This window comes from Schistocerca piceifrons, chromosome 1, assembly GCF_021461385.2.
Source record: "Schistocerca piceifrons isolate TAMUIC-IGC-003096 chromosome 1, iqSchPice1.1, whole genome shotgun sequence".
Taxonomy (NCBI): Eukaryota; Metazoa; Arthropoda; class Insecta; order Orthoptera; family Acrididae; genus Schistocerca; species Schistocerca piceifrons.
In genome coordinates, this window is record NC_060138.1 from 736,728,566 (window position 1) to 736,745,866 (window position 17,301).

At 42.9% G+C, this 17,301-nt stretch overlaps 1 protein-coding gene across 9 annotated transcripts in view; it reads right to left on the bottom strand.

The window, feature by feature from the left end:
- LOC124711466 (protein lap4) overlaps positions 1-17,301 on the bottom strand; it is a 539,589-nt gene that overhangs the window by 213,096 nt on the left and 309,192 nt on the right. For 8 of the 9 annotated variants that reach the window (XM_047241583.1, XM_047241606.1, XM_047241620.1 and 5 more), the window contains exons 14-15: positions 2,296-2,478; positions 1,615-1,770 (exon numbers count right to left, since the gene is read on the bottom strand). In XM_047241583.1, the coding sequence (XP_047097539.1) occupies positions 1,615-1,770; positions 2,296-2,478 (339 nt within the window). The remainder of the gene's footprint in view (positions 1-1,614; positions 1,771-2,295; positions 2,479-17,301) is intronic. The other variant, XM_047241591.1, reaches the window with a different exon arrangement.

The window sequence follows — 17,301 nt, forward strand, 5'->3', positions numbered from 1 at the left end:
ACACACACACACACACACGCACACACACACACACACACACACACACACACACACACACACAGAGAGAGACAGAGACAGAGACAGAGAGAGAAGGGGGGGGGGGGGCAGTAAGGCAGTAAAAATAACAAAGAAATTGATATTTTATATAACAGTAAAATCTTTGCCTTTTAATATGGAAATAACAGCAATTATACTTGGGTCAAAAAATATAAACAAATCTCAATTAGTCTGTAATAAAGAAGAAGTTATAGCTCCCACTGCAAGTCTCTCCCATCCTCCCACTGGAACAATACAATACAGAACTACTTGAATGTAATCATTCTACAGGTGGTCCTGGAGAGAAATCTCTTGTCTGCCGAGACCCTATGACTCCATGATCATCATATAGCATAAAGCTAGACAGTGTTTCCCAACTGAAAAGGTTTTGCGAGTACAAAAAATGGCTCTGAGCACTATGGGACTCAACATCTTAGGTCATAAGTCCCCTAGAACTTAGAACTACTTAAACCTAACTAACCTAAGGACATCACACACACCCATGCCCGAGGCAGGATTCGAACCTGCGACCGTAGCAGCCTCGCGGTTCCGGACTGCAGCGCCAGAACCGCACGGCCACCGCGGCCGGCGTTTTGAGGGTACAAATCACTAATTTTCTAACTAACTACAGTGTATTTCTAAGCTGCATAATTATACCTGTAACCTGAATGTGAATTTCTAATGCTATTACTAATTCAATTTTTCTTTATTGCGAGACTTATTTGCCTGAAATGATGCAACTGTCAATCCATTGACATGGTGTATGCAATAGACTGGCAGCTAAGTTTTTAGATGATAAAACTTTCTTTTAAATCTTGTTTTGGACAAATTTCTATAAACAAAAAAGCAATTGTTAATTTGAAATTAATAGTATCTAACTTGGAACTGCTGGTAATCTTATGCCGTCACAAGGAATTTTTCACAATGCTGGAAGACACAAAACTGCAGAGAGATGGGGATGATATATTGATCTAGGAATAAAATCTCTACATGCAAACAATTGCTATTTGGTGCTTGTAGGGACAGGTATCAGATAGTGAATTAAATAGTTAAGGATTAATTCTTTGGGTGATTTGGTCAATGTTTACAACTACAACTACTGCTACTACTACTACTACTACTACCACCACCACCACCAACAACAACAACAACAACAACAACAACAACCTACTGTTTACATAAAATTGCTGCTGATGTTATTAAGCCTTTACTAATTCAAGTGAAAGGAGTAAAAGTTACACTTTAAACAATATTGCTGATAACAGTAACAAAAGTAAGGAAATGAAGAAGTAGGTTATGGAGCAACTAACAACTAGAAAGAAAATGGGAGAAAAGATGGATAGAAGAGGATGGGGAAGAATGGCGAGATTGAGGCATAAGGCAACAGGGATGAAGGATGCAGCAACCACTTTAGGACACGGAAGAGGACGAGGAAGGAAGAAGAAGAAGAAGAAGAAGAAGAAGCAAAAAACGGGGGAGTAGCAAGAGTAATTTATTACTTAGTACATAATACATTAACTGGATTGTAAGCAATCTATTAAAAATATTGAGCAAACATGAATTTGTTCTTCTAACTACCTGAGCAATAAGGGACGCAACTTTGCTTTGATCCAACTGGGCATTTATGCGTTTGTTCTTAAGATGATGAGGAGTGTCTCTACGATGTAACCTGTTGGGCCGCGTACTTTTATCTTCTTCCTCCACTTCGAAGCCAACATGTTTCTCATAGTCATCCTGTTCACACAAATTCTTTTATCATTTACTATAATGTATACTTGTCCTCAACAAATTTTAATGTGTGTGAAATAATGCAACATGAAGTGCAAAAATAATCTGCAACTCAATAAGCAAATAAAAGTTGTTACAGTAGGTGCAGATATAGTTTGGAAAATAATGTTCTATATTCTGTGTGTCGTATTTGACTTTAAACCATTTACCTCAAAAGATGTGCAGCAAATAGTTATAATGCAAATAACTGACAAAAAAAATATGGATGACTCATTGAATCACTTGATGTAGTAGTTGTAAACATAGTGGTTGTAAAGAACACATTTATAATGCACGTTTCCCCTGCATGCAGTACAACCACCTATGAGAATTTTGAACAGTTTTACAGAAAGATGGGGGAGGCAATAACTAGAAGGATCATCTCTACAGAATTACAATTTTCATTTGGGTTTGTGTATTGAAGCAACAGGGGGGAGGGGGGGGGGGGGAGAGTTTTGAGGCAGGCAACAAAGAGACTGATGGCTATCTTACTTGGTCTTCCGTAAGTACTTCTTCCCAATCAGTCTCACTGTGCTCACGCAGCTCCACAGCATCACTCACAGTCACCGATTCTGGTCCTTCACTTGCACTTGGCTCTGTCTCAGAAACAGATGCAGGTGCTGTAGCTGGAGTGGGAAGAACAGACTGCACTGTTGTTCCTGGCCTCATCATTTCCTAAAAATAACATATTGACTGTGTACTTGCTGAGAATGTGTGTGTGTGTGAGAGAGAGAGAGAGAGAGAGAGAGAGAGAGAGAGAGAGAGAGAGAGAGAGAGAGAGACTGAACTGAAAGAGGTTCTGCTTGTTACACAAAAACTGCAATTGTAAGTTCATAGAAAACATATTGTTTAAATACCTTGATAATACTACACACTAAATGAAAAAATGACTGTTCCATTGAGAAGCAGCACATTGTTACCTGCAGTGACCTGTATGTGTCTCCCATTTAAGCTGTGTCATAACAGTATTTTTCTATTCCTGCTCAAGTCAATGATTAAAAAAATTTGCAGAATCTTAATTGTTACCTTTCATGGGCATATATAGCCATGCAACCCATACTTGAGAAACACTAACATAGAACTTACAAGGCACTTAGTGTAGAAGTACGACAATGATAACTATTCACATGCTGAATGAGGAATTTCAGCACAGCAGGTTTTGTTTTCTGGTCCTTTTAATGCAGAGTGCAGAAACTGTATATTGGTAGGCGGCCACTAGTATAAACATGAATTCAGACTGCTAGGAAAAAAAACTCTGCCTCTCTCTCGCAGTGCAACAGCCTACAACCATGATCTGCAAAACTATAACTGAAACATTGTCACAGGAATCTCTGATCACTTCTAGTGGTGTGAGGGTTTTAATCTAAATCCATGATGGACAAGGTTTAGTCTTTTCACTCATTTCAAAATAAGAAAACAACAAACAAAACCCAGGTTTGGGGAATAGCTACTGCTCAATTCCTTGTTAAAAATTGGCAGGGTATTGTTAACGAGGTAGCTCAGGGCCTCTCTCTAGCAGTTTTCAATGTAACTAAATTTCAAATCACCCACTACCTAAAACTGTTATGTTAGCCCACTTTAAACCAACCTCCGAGATTCAGCTAACAAACATACACACGCATTTATTTGTTCTCAGATGATAGGCCCCACGACTGAGTACCAAGTTGCATTACGTGGCATGCATCTTATACAAACCATTCAACAACCAGCAATTGTCTTGGCACCTGATCATTGGGTGCACTGATACACGTCATTGATTTGTGCACTTTTCATTTTGCACACATGTTTATACACACATTATCTTTTCTAACTGGGGTTTACTAGATGAAGTGATAAACCAGTAACCAAAAATTGGTTACATTTTCAATATTTAATTGCTGAAAATAAATCTATTTCAAACTATCTCTGGTAAAATAGTTCATCTCGATACAAATCGATATGAAACGCCACCTATTAGGTAACACTGTGTTTTCTGTTTTGAGGCAAAATTTTCTCTATATTCACATTAATCACAAAACGTGAACTTTTCAGGTCCCTACTTAGAACAATGACTTTTCTGGGGAAAAAAAGAAAAAAAGGGAGAAGTGTTATGCTTCTACTAGAAACAATTATACTTACACTGGTAAGGATTACTCAGGATAACACTGTTGGAATAATAATGTTCTTTATATACAGCAATGACTATCCACAAATGTTGCATGGTAGGAAGAAATTACCTTTCTCAATGGCAGCAGCAACATACTAACAAATAAACACCATAATACCTGGTACAGAAAGTGCAAAGAAATCCTTCAAGGAAGTTTCTCACTGATAAATGTGCAATGAAAAACAACATTGAACACACAGGAAAGAAAAAGCATGAACTACATCTGCATAAAGCTAAACACTATGAAACTAAAAACATACAATAAGACCATCCTTAAATACAAGAGTCACAGTGGATATCCCTGTGAAGCCATTCTAGTGGACTTTCAAAAGGCATATGATTCGGCAGACCCTGATCTCCACCATACGAGAACTGAACCTAGATGAGAAGTCCCCCAGACTAGCCCAGACCACTCTGAGGAACACCATGTTCAAAATCAAATTTAGAGGTGGTCTCTCTCTAGGAGTACAACCGTTTGAACAGGAGTTACACAAGGTGTTGGCCTCTTTAATTGTGTGACGGGGAAAGGACTTTCACACAACCATTGGTAACTGCAATAAAAATTGGATACGAGGAAGATAACCTCAATGTACCTTGCCTAGCCTTCGCAGATGAGCTGGTCTCATTAGCCAACAATATACAGGAGCTTCCTCGCCAACTAGAAAGCCTCTACAGCATGCAGCTAAGATCAATTTGAAACTCAGTGCACAAAAGACTGAGTTAATTACTAACATAAAAGAAGCCCTGTCTGCAATTCCACTGGAAGGCACCACCATTCGTAAAGTCCCAATAGTCAAACATTTAGGACAGTTGGGTCGGCAAATGAGAGTGACAACTTGGCAACAGATACCAGATGTGCCACATTGGAGAGGTTCTACCACTTCTGCATGAACATTTATATCTCCAAGTACTTATCTAAGAATCTCAAACAATAAAATTCAACAGTAAGGCCATTAGTACTGTATGTTTCTGAACACCTCTTGATGAGCAGGTGATCCACTCAGGAAACTAGTGATCAAGGAATGAAAAACCCTAAAAGAGAACACTAGGGTGAATAAGAGAAGAAGATAGCACTTAACACTGTCAGACAACAGTGAACTGTACCATCTCCAAGAAGAAATAATTACATCTATGAAGAAAATGTAACTGACCTTCTACGGACATTTGACCTGAGTCACTGCAGGCTCATGACTAGGATCTTCACCACGACAAGTAGAGGGGAAAGAACAAATGTATCACCAAAGGGAAATATGACCTGGAGCAACTTTAAATTCCATTAGAAACCATCATACAAGACCAGTCCAAATTCTGGCAGATTTCTCTACAAGAGGTAATGCCAGTGTCCCTTAGTAGCGAAACAAGCACAGGAACCAACAGACCAAAGTGGACAGAGGAGAGGAAGCTTGCTCACAGGCAGAAAATGAAAGCTTTCTGGGCAAAGAAGAGACGGAAGACCCTAGTAAAGAATCAAAATAAGTCCCACGTTCATAAGTAGACCCAAATGAAAAGAAGAAGAAGGAAATTCTTAGTGGTCAGAATAAGAGTAACAACTACGCAGGTTGTCCAATCATTCTATGGGGTATTACATATTTTTATTTTTTAATTCTAATTTTTCTCTTAAATTTTCATTTGCAATGTTCAAGCACAATTCATTGCTGCCCACACACCAAATAGCTTCATTACTCAAACAAAGGTTGTTTGTTCCCATGGAACATGCAACATTGTAAGTAGCCAACAGGAGCATGGGGGAGGAAAGAAGTATCTGTTGCCTGTCATCATCTGGAGCATCAGATCCAGACTGGACTCTCCCTGTCATCGGTTTTGAGCTAGCTTCAATGTTTACAGTCTCCTCTCTCCCCGTATATTTCAAATTTTGTTGTGACACTAAAGCTATTTGCCTAACCACTATGAAGCACTGAGGGTCTTACAGGGCAACTCGGGTATGCTCATATTGTGTGTGTGTGTGTGTGTGTGTGTGTGTGTGTGTGTGTGTGTGTGGAGGGGGGGGGGGGGGGGGGTGCGGGGGGGGGGGGGGGGGGGGGGGTGCGCTCTCTGAAGTTTCAATTGAAGTTGAATGAATGAACAATGATGCAGAGCCCTAAAAAGATTGACTAAAATAGTAATTGGATTCATTACAAACTCTTGTTTAAAGAAAGGAACAATAGAAAGTCGACAATGGAACAACAACAATATAGAAAGGGTAGTGCAGTAACTCAATGGTTATCTACCACCTACAGCAGGCACAATTCAGGTCAACATGGCAAGTTTCTGCACATTAACATTCAAACGGCACACCCGCAACTATGCGAGGCAGCCACAAGTGGCATCCCAGTCACCGACTGTGATCGTCAGGTCCACTGTGCACGTACAGCACAACACCAGTGGCTCCTGATGTGGATAGCACCTTCATAAGGGCATGCATGGGTCTCTGGGTCCTCAGTTACTCAATGTGTTCGAGCCGTCTAACCTACTTTCACTGTATTTTTGTTGATGTGATTCCACAACTCAATAAACTGTATCTCTTTTACAGATATGGGTTTCCTTTGTTCCTAATTAGAACACAAGAGGTGAAGTCAAGAATCGAATTTTCATGTGGTTTCAGATTCTGTGGTTTTTTTGCACTCGGTTCTTCAACACATGCTTTACTCCAGTAGTAGGCACAAATGGCATTGTTGGAATGGTTGTTGGCTATGGTTGACAAAGGCTCAGCCACCGGCTGCTGGAATGTTTATGAGAAGCAGCTTCACTAACATCTTGTGGCACTATCGGTGGTCACATGGAGGTCTGTAAGGCTCTTTTCTTACTGTGGTTACCCTCTCGTATGTATCACTTATTGTGTCTGTCACATCCTCTGCAAGAACCAGTGTTGCTTTCTTTTGACAATATGTGTAGTTTGCTGTTCTCCTATCACCATAAGTGCATGCATGTTGTCACTGCACACGACAAATTCTGCCAATGTCTCAAACAGCTACTGCAAATGTATCAAGCTCAGGTGGTCAAGTTTCACTTAAAAAGGCAATGTCAGTAAAGGTGGACAAACGAGTGTACCTACTACGCAGATGTAAAAATACATAAAAGGAATAGATCTACTTACATTTGTTTGTCTACCTCGAATGACATTGCCTTTTGATATACTCCTTTCATATTTTGGGTAAATTATGACAGAGATAATTATATGTATCTAGATCTGTAGCACATTTCTGGATACTCAGCTCATAACTTTTGCCCTCATAAGTGGCTTTTATATCATCCACGCCACAATCCTGTGTTTAATACATGACAAGTAGATTCATTCTTCACTTCTGGTCCACTTGGCCAGTTTGTTTCTCTGAACACATCACATCACCCTCTGTCGTACCCTGCATAAGGGCTTTCCACTTCTCGATAACGTTGGTTACAACTTGTTCCATATGATATTTTGACACTTCCTACACAGAAGGAATTTGTCACAGTTTGGTTCACAGGTGGTACCTTATGAATCTGTGATCGATATATTATTTTGAAGTAACATTAAATTTGTGACAACACACAAATAATTTACCTTCCTATAGTACTCATCAATATACAACTGTGACGGTTTTGCTTCAACTCATTAACAGGCATTGGCATTACATTTTAATTGTTTGTCAATATGTGACACTGTAGTTATCTAGGAACAACATGTAATTTTGACCTCCAATTAGTAGGTTCACTTTACTACTATACAGCACGTATACTGTGTTCCCTAGTTTATATTCATACAGTGCACAACTGTTCTCTCATTTTATTTCTTAGTTTAACATTAACTTTGAAGTTACACATTGTACAGTTTGGTTTTTGTTAAATGTTTACCATATATTACCACTGTATTTAATCCGTCTCTTAAATGTCATATGTGCCACTTCTACACTTAAGAAAACCTTCATGTGTTCTTGAATGCTGCAAAATTTTATTTCATTTCTTATCTTAAGCCTGCTCAATCTGTTGGTGTACACAACAGACAAAGCCACTCATCATCTCCAACATTGGGTTCCGTTCTTGCCCTGGTACAACCACGAGATCCATTACCATCCCACGCCGCAGCATGCAAATGCAGATGCCCTGCCCCTCCTGTGACCACCAGCAGGAATTCCATTGATTTCAACAGGACACAGAGGTGAGGCACATGCGATGGCTTCCCCATCACAAATTCTCGTATTACCTCTGCTGTGGTGGCGAGTCCATTAGCATGATACAACATTGGTTGCCCGACCGTCTGCTGGGCCAGGCATCGGACCCACTTCAGAGCTTTTATGTGTTGTTTCATCACTTCTCCCTCTTGGAATGGCTTTATTCTCCTGTCAGCAGAAGGGTTTACTTCCCACATTGTGGTTCCAATGGCTCTGCAGTGAGAGTTTCTCCGCACATAACTGTTGCACACCACCAGGTGCTTTGGCCAGGCATAGACTGGCAGGTGGAACACCTTGTCACAGCCTGCTTTAAATGTTCGCACGCTCGTTTCACACCACGGTCCTCAGTATGTGGTGTGATCTTTCCAAGATGTTTGTACTCACAATGCTTTTCACCATGTCATAGCACCTCTCTTCCGACTGAAATTGAATGGCAAGGTGGAAAACCTTGTCTGAACACTTAAGAGACAGATGTGGAAGAACACAGAAGATTTCCATTTTATTTAAGTTCATATACAATGACGACAAGAATTCTACTGAGCTCCTGTGAGTCTGTCAGCTGCAGATGCTGCACAACCTCTTGCTGAAAGCATGTATCCCCCAGTGCTGCCAGTTCTGTTTACACAGGGCTGATTATGCCCACCTACACCAGCAGTCAGGACTTCTTCAGTTCCAATGGTGGGTATGCTTCCTGTGGAAGGTGTTGGCACCTTGCATTGCGATGAGCACACACTGCTGTCAGTGGGGATGGAAGCTAGGTCTCCATCACAAGTCTGTCCACTCCATTCCACCATTGTCGTTGCTCATGCTGACATACCTCATCATGGACTCCGACATCTAACGGCTCCCACACTTCTGTTGCTGGGCCTGTCTACCGGTCACCCTGGGGACCAGGGGTGGAAGTGGTGCCCTTGTCCCACTCACTTTAATCTATATTACATTGGTTTGAGTGTATCAGGAACTTCTCTTGCCTTTGGCTGCCACTCCCACACCGCCAAGGACGCCCTGCATGTCTCTTCAGTCAAGCTATCTGGACAGCCATGTCCGGTCCCTTCCCACTCCTCCACCTCCCTCCCTCCTCCACCTTCCTCCCCCCCTCCTCAATCCTTGCCCCCCCCCCTCTCCCCCATTCCCATTCCCAATCCCGATGTTGCACCTAGCAGCCCTATCCTGTCCCCACCACATCCCTGCACACTCCCACAGGCAGCTTTAGCAGTTTCCCCCACCCCTCACATCTGCTACCCCTCCTCTTCCTTATCCCCAGTACCCCACCCAAGCTAGATTGCTGCTCAGCCTTGGAGCTTGGAGACAGTGGTCATATGTTTGAGTTGTTGTGTGAATGTGCATATGTTTTCTAGTTTTAATGAAGGTGACAGTCTGAAAGCTGAAAATTCTAGCATTCTTTTCCACTGTGACTGGCTGCATCTCAATGCCTACTCTATGTGGTTAGTAGCAGTCTACCCTTTCCATTCTGTCGTTTAAGATATGGGTATTCAATTGCACCATGTGAGTATGTTTCTCAACATTTATTCATGTTAAGTACAAACATAGTTATTATTACATTAACAGCTTTAGCTACAATCGCAGAACTAGAAGTCTTCAAAGTACACCTGCTGACAAAATAATTATGTAATTGTACTGCACAACAAATAGACCAGAGAGATTAAAGAGCTCAAACTAAAATTGAAATATTTAGAAGGCAGTTAAAGTGTATGCCTCAAATAATGCATCAATATAATGGAAAGGATAGTTATTACTCTTCATACAGCAGAGATGCCGATTCACAGAAAGGCACAACCAAAAGACTGTCTGAAAGTTAGCTTTCAGCCAACAGGGCCTCTGTCGAACACACACACACACACACACACACACACACACACATACACACACACGACCACAGTCTCTGACAGCTGGCACCACACTGCAAGCAGCAGCACATTATAGAAGAGGCAACTGAGTGGAGGTAAGGAAGAGGCTGGGATGGGGAAGTGGGAGTGAGAGCAGGGTAGGGGTTGTGGTTGGCAAAGTGCTGCTGGGATTGTGCAGGGATGATGTGGAAAGTAGGGTAGCTAGGTGCTGTCTTTAGGTTAGATGGAGGGAGGGAGAGAGAGAGAGAGTTTACAGGATGGATTGGTGGAAAGAGAGCTGTGCAGTGCTGGAATGGAAACAGTGAAGGGGCTAGATGAATAAAGACAATGACTAATAAGGGATGAGGCCAGGAGGGTTATGGGAACATCAGATACATTGCAGCGAAAGTCCCCATTTGCACAATTCAGAAAAGTTAGTGTTGGTGGGAAGGATCCAGATGGCACAGGCTGTGGAGCGGTCACTGAAATGAAGGACGTCGTGTTGGGCAGTGTGCTCAGCAACAGGGTGATCCAGATGTTTCTTGGCCATAGACTGTCAGTGGCCATTCACGAGTACAGACAGAAAGGTGGTTGTCATGCCCACATAGAATGCAGCACTGTGGTTGCAGCTTAGCTTGTAGATCACATGACTGGTTTCAGAGGTAGTCCTGTCTCTGATGGGATAAGTGATGCTTGTGACCATATTGGTGTAGGTGGTGTGGTGTGGGGGGGGGGGGGGGGTGCACGGAACAGGTCTTTCATCTAGGTTTATTACAGGGATACGAGCCATGAGGCAAGGGGTTGGGAGCTGGGGTTATGTACAGATGGATGAGGATATTGTATAGGTTTGGTGGGCAGCAAAATATCACTGTGGGAGGGGTCGGAAGGATAGTGGGTATGACATTTCTCATTCCAGGTCCAGACAAGAGGTAGTCAAAACCCTAGCTGAGAATTTAATTCAGTTGCTCCAGTCCTAGATGGTACTGAGTTACGAGGGGAATGGCTCTCTGTGGACAGACAATGGGACTTCCGGAGGGGTTGGGTGACTAAACATAAGGCACAGGAGATCGCTTTTCGTAGAAGGTTGGTAGGGTAATTACGATATGTAAAGGCCTCTGTCAGACACTCTGTATATTCCGAGAGGTACCACTCATCACTACAAATGTGATGGCCATGGATGGCTAGGCTATATGGAAGGGGTTTCTTGGTATGGAATGGGCGGCAGCAGACAAAGTGGAGGTATTGCTAGTGGTTCGTAGGTGTGATATGACAGAGGTACTGATATCGCCATCTTTGAGGTGGAGGTCAACATCGAGGAAGGTGGCCTGATGGGTTGAGCGGGACAGGTGAACCAAATGTGGGAGAAGGCGTGGAGGTTCTGGAGGAACATGGACAGGTTGTCATAACCCTCGTTCCAGATCACAAAGATGTCATCGATGAATCTTAACCAGGTGACAGGTGGTGGGATTCTGGGTGTTTAGGAAGGATTACTCTAGATGGCCCATGAAATGGTTGGCATAGTTGTACCCCAGATTAATTTGTAGGTAACACCTTTGAAGGAGAAGTAATTATGGGCGAGGATGCAATAGGTCATAGCAAATAGGAAGGAGATGGTTGGTCTGGAATAAATCGGGCATTGGGAAAGGTAGTGTTCAATAGAGGTAAGGCCATGGGCACTGGGGATATTAGCGTAAAGGGAGGAAGCATCAATAGTGATGAGCAGGGCACTGTGTGGTAAAGGAACAAGAACTGTGGAGATTCGGTGCAGGAAATAGTCAGTATCTTTTATATAGGAGGGTAGATTGTGGGTAATAGGCTGAAGATGCTGGTCTATGAGAGCAGAGATTCTCTCAGTGAAAGCACAGTAACCAGCCACAATTGTTGCGTCCTGGGTGGTTTATGGACTTCAGGAAGCACATAGATGATAAGAGTGCAGGGAGTGTTGGGGTGAGGAGAGAGATGGACTTTGGGGACAGGTTCTGGTTAGGCATAAGGATTTGAAGAGAGAACGGAGATCCTGCTGGATTTCTAGAAAGGGGCACAGAGGCAAGTTTTGTAGTGGATGAATCCGACAGCTGGTGGATTAATAACTGCTTCACAGCCTGCGCCATCTGGATCCTTCCAACCACCACTAACTTTTCTGAATTGCAGAGGTGGGAACTCTCCAAGCAATATACCCCAGGTTCCTGTAACCCTCCTGGCCTCAACCTTCGTTAGTCATTGTCCTTACCCATCTAACCCCTTCCCCGTTCCGATTCCAGCACTACACAGCCCTCATTTCACCAATACACCCAGTGTTTTTACTTCTGTGCTTTTCCGCTACCCCCCACCCACCCACCCCCCGTCACACCACCCAACTGCACGTAGCTCCCCTGCTCTCCACCTTGTCCCTGCATGCTCCCAGCAGCACTTTTACCATCCCTCACCCCTATCCTGCTCTCACTTGACCTCCCCATCCCAGACTCTACATTACCCCCACCCTGCTGCCTCTCCCATAATGCGCTGTTTTCGCAGTCTGGCTACAGCTGCCACAGACTGTGGTCACGGGTGTGCATTTTATCTGTTTTCGACACAGGCCTTGTTGGTCGAACTAGCTTTCTGACGGTCTTTTTGTTGTGCCTTTTGGCAGCTGAGCTTCTCCACTCTAAGGTGAGTAGCAACTATCCATTTTATTATATTGTTACATTCCATCCTGGATTTTCCAAATAATGCATAGTAGACAATCATGTATTATTTATAAAACAACAAGAACGAGTTGTTAAATATGTAAGATACTAAATAATAAAATATTTTTGTGATTCAGCAATGTAATTTCTCAGAATAATCTGGAAACCTGGGAATCTCGTGCGCTTATCTCTTGCTTCATTAAGGAAGGCTGCTGATTCGGTTAATGCTGCCAGTCAAAAATAAAGTGTACAAGCACACACGTAATCTGTGATGAAGTATGTATTATTAGTGGAAAAGTTAGATTTGACATTGGTTGTTTATTTTGTTTGTATGGATACCATATTTACATAATAATTAGGTGATTTTTTCCCCAAATTAGTTAGTAACAAAATACAATGTTGTCTTATATACGCAGATTAAACTACTGCTATGGAGATCAACATTTTTACATTGTTTATATATCTAAAAACAAAGATGATGTGACTTACCAAACGAAAGCGCTGGCACGTCGATAGACACACAAACAAACACAAACATACACACAAAATTCAAGCTTTCGCAACAAACTGTTGCCTCATCAGGAAAGAGGGAAGGAGAGGGGAAGACGAAAGGAAGTGGGTTTTAAGGGAGAGGGTAAGGAGTCATTCCAATCCCGGGAGCGGAAAGACTTACCTTAGGGGGAAAAAAGGACGGGTATACACTCGCACACACACACATATCCATCCACACATATACAGACACAAGCAGACATATTTAAAGACAAAGAGTTTGGGCAGAGATGTCAGTCGAGGCGGAAGTGCGGAGGCAAAGATGATGTTGAATGACAGGTGAGGTGTGAGTGGCGGCAACTTGAAATTAGCGGAGATTGAGGCTTGGTGGGTAACGAGAAGAGAGGATATATTGAAGAGTAAGTTCCCATCTCCAGAGTTTGGATAGGTTGGTGTTGGTGGGAAGTATCCAGATAACCCAGACGGTGTAACACTGTGCCAAGATGTGCTGGCCGTGCACCAAGGCATGTTTAGCCAGAGGGTGATCCTCATTACCCTCTCCCTGTGTCCATTCATGCGAATCTCGGCCGCCCCATTGTAGCTGGTTACCAAGCCCCCACAGAACGTATCTCTGCCTACGTAGATCAACACCTTCAACCCATTACATGCAGTCTCCCATCCTTCATCAAAGACACCAACCATTTTCTCGAATGCCTGGAATCCTTACCCAATCTGTTACCACCAGAAACCATCCTTGTAACCACTGATGCCACTTCCTTATACACAAATATCTCGCACGTCCAGGGCCTTGGTGCGATGGAGCACTTCCTTTCACGCCGATCACCTGCCACCCTACCTAAAACCTCTTTCCTCATTACCTTAGCCAGCTTCATCCTGACCCACAACTTCTTCACTTTTGAAGGCCAGAAATACCAACAATTAAAGGGAACAGCCATGGGTACCAGGATGGCCCCCTCATACGCCAACCTATTCATGGGTCGCTTAGAGGAATCCTTCTTGGTTACCCAGGCCTGCCAACCCAAAGTTTGGTACAGATTTATTGATGACATCTTCATGATCTGGACTCACAGTGAAGAAGAACTCCACAATTTCCTCTCCAACCTCAACTACTTTGGTTCCATCAGATTCACCTGGTCCTACTCCAAATCCCATGCCACTTTCCTTGATGTTGACCTCCACCTGTCCAATGGCCAGCTTCACACGTCCGTCCACATCAAACCCACCAACAAGCAACAGTACCTCCATTATGACAGCTGCCACCCATTCCACATCAAACGGTCCCTTCCCTACAGCCTAGGTCTTCGTGGCAAACGAATCTGCTCCAGTCCGGAATCCCTGAACCATTACACCAACAACCTGACAACAGCTTTCGCATCCCGCAACTACCCTTCCGACCTGGTACAGAAGCAAATAACCAGAGCCACTTCCTCATCCCCTCAAACCCAGAATCCCCCACAGAAGAACCACAAAAGTGCCCCACTTGTGACAGGAACTTTCCGGGACTGGACCAGACTCTGAATGTGGCTCTCCAGCAGGGATACGACTTCCTCAAATCCTGCCCTGAAATGAGATCCATCCTTCATGAAATCCTCCCCACTCCACCAAGAGTGTCTTTCCGCCATCCACCTAACCTTCGTAACCTGTTAGTTCATCCCTATGAAATCCCCAAACCACCTTCCCTACCCTCTGGCTCCTATCCTTGTAACCGCCCCCGGTGTAAAACCTGCCCCCTGCACCCTCCTACCACCACCTACTCCAGTCCTGTAACCCGGAAGGTGTACACGATCAAAGGCGGAGCCACGTGTGAAAGCACCCACGTGATTTACCAACTGACCTGCCTACACTGTGATGCATTCTATGTGGGAATGACCAGCAACAAACTGTCCATTCGCATGAATGGACACAGGCAGACAGTGTTTGTTGGTAATGAGGATCACCCTGTGGCTAAACATGCCTTGGTGCATGGCCAGCACATCTTGGCACAGTGTTACACCGTCCGGGATATCTGGATACTTCCCACCAACACCAACCTATCCGAACTCCGGAGATGGGAACTTGCTCTTCAATATATCCTCTCTTCCCGTTACCCACCAAGCCTCAATCTCCGCTAATTTCAAGTTGCCGCCACTCACACCTCACCTGTCATTCAACATCATCTTTGCCTCTGCACTTCCGCCTCGACTGACATCTCTGCCCAAACTCTTTGTCTTTAAATATGTCTGCTTGTGTCTGTATACGTGTGGATGGATATTTGTGTGTGTGCGAGTGTATGCCCGTCCTTTTTTCCCCCTAAGGTAAGTCTTTCCGCTCCCGGGATTGGAATGACTCCTTACCCTCTCCCTTAAAACCCACTTCCTTTCGTCTTTCCCTCTCCTTCCCTCTTTCCTGATGAGGCAACAGTTTGTTGCGAAAGCTTGAATTTTGTGTGTATGTTTGTGTGTCTATCGACGTGCCAGCGCTTTCGTTTGGTAAGTCACATCATCTTTGTTTTTAGATATATTTTTCCCATGTGGAATGTTTCCCCCTATTAATTTTTACATTGTTTAATAGATTAATGAGGGTGTCCTCTTACATTTACAAATGAAGCTTTGGCTATTGAGGTCAACACATATAGTGTACAGTTGGGCAAATGATACTCACGTATGAGCAAGCTCAAGATTTGCCGATACACCCAATCACTTGTTACAATATCGACCTTGCTAAAACAGTAACATGATATTTGACTGATGCTGCTAGTGCAAGGGATGTGTGAGATATTATGAACTAGTTACCGCAACAATCCATTCCTCTGCTTAAAATTTGACAATTTTGTAAAAGCAGGAGGAAACAGCATTAAATTTGTTCCTCTTACAAACTCTTCTTGTATTTGAACAGTTTTGCAATAGAAGTTGTGAAACATGCGTGGATACCAGTATAAACCCTTCTGCTCCTTTGCAAGTGAAGGTAACACTCAAAGGTGAAAATGTTGCTCTTCAAAAAACATTACTTGATTCTGAACCAAGTCAATATTTTATTTGCTTAAGAGAGATTGTAATGATTTACCAAGTGGGTTGCAAATGAAAAATTTTGTTGCTTTTCAAGTGTTAGGAGTGTATGTCAAAACATTACCAGCTCTTACCGTAACCAGCTTTAGGACAAGATAGTAACATTCAGATGACACACATACGAGAATTAATCCACAATTAAATGTCCAACAAATTAAATGAAGCACATTAAACTGACTGGATAGATAAAAAATCTACTCACCAAGTGGTGGCACAAGAACACACATATAAAAAGCTTTCGGAGGGTCCAATGACCCCGGCAGAAGAGTTGAAGGGGGAGGAGAGGAGAAAGAAAAGGACTGGTGAAGTTTAGGAAAAGGAGTAGAGCTCAGAAAAGTCACCCAAAACCCCATGTGAGGGAAGACTTACTAGACAGGACGAGAAGAAAAGACTTCTCATTCCATCCGGTAAGTCTCCCCCGACCCAGGGTTGTGGGCAACTTTTCTGAACTCTACCCCTTTTTCTAAACCTCCTCAGCTTCTTTCCTTCACCCTCTTCCTACCCCTTCAACTCTTCTGCCAAAAGGAGGAGTCACTGAACCCTCTGAAAGCTTCCAGCTTCCATACATAATACCTTTTAAATGTGGTTCTCCTGTGCCACTTTGTCAGTAAGCTTTCTATCTATCCAATTACATTATATTTTCAAAAATTAATTATTCTACTTTAATACATTAAACTGACAGTAATTGGTCCTGGCAGAATGAATTACAGCAGCAAGACCCATCAAGGATTCAGTACCAATAGATGTCACTAGTGTGCTGGACAAGTGAAAATTTAGGAATTAGACTGAATTGTTATTCCAATCCTTTATTTATGTATTAATTGCCATTGTTGTACATGACCTGTACCACAGAAGAAATTGCAGTCCACGTTTTACAGTTGCTCCTGCACAGCTTGGCTTAAAACTATGATGATTGTGGTGAGGGGAGTAGCAAGCGCACAGCAAATTTCATTGTGCTGCTAACTGTAGAAATATCCAATGTGAACTTTGGCTTTTATGTGACATCTAAATTGCAGTTTGAAGTCTGAATTGAGAGGACTGGACAAATACTCAACAAAAGTATACACTTCTGCAAGAGATGGTTAAAAGTTTATATCGGGGGACCACTGGCATAATTAGGTATTACATACAGCAATG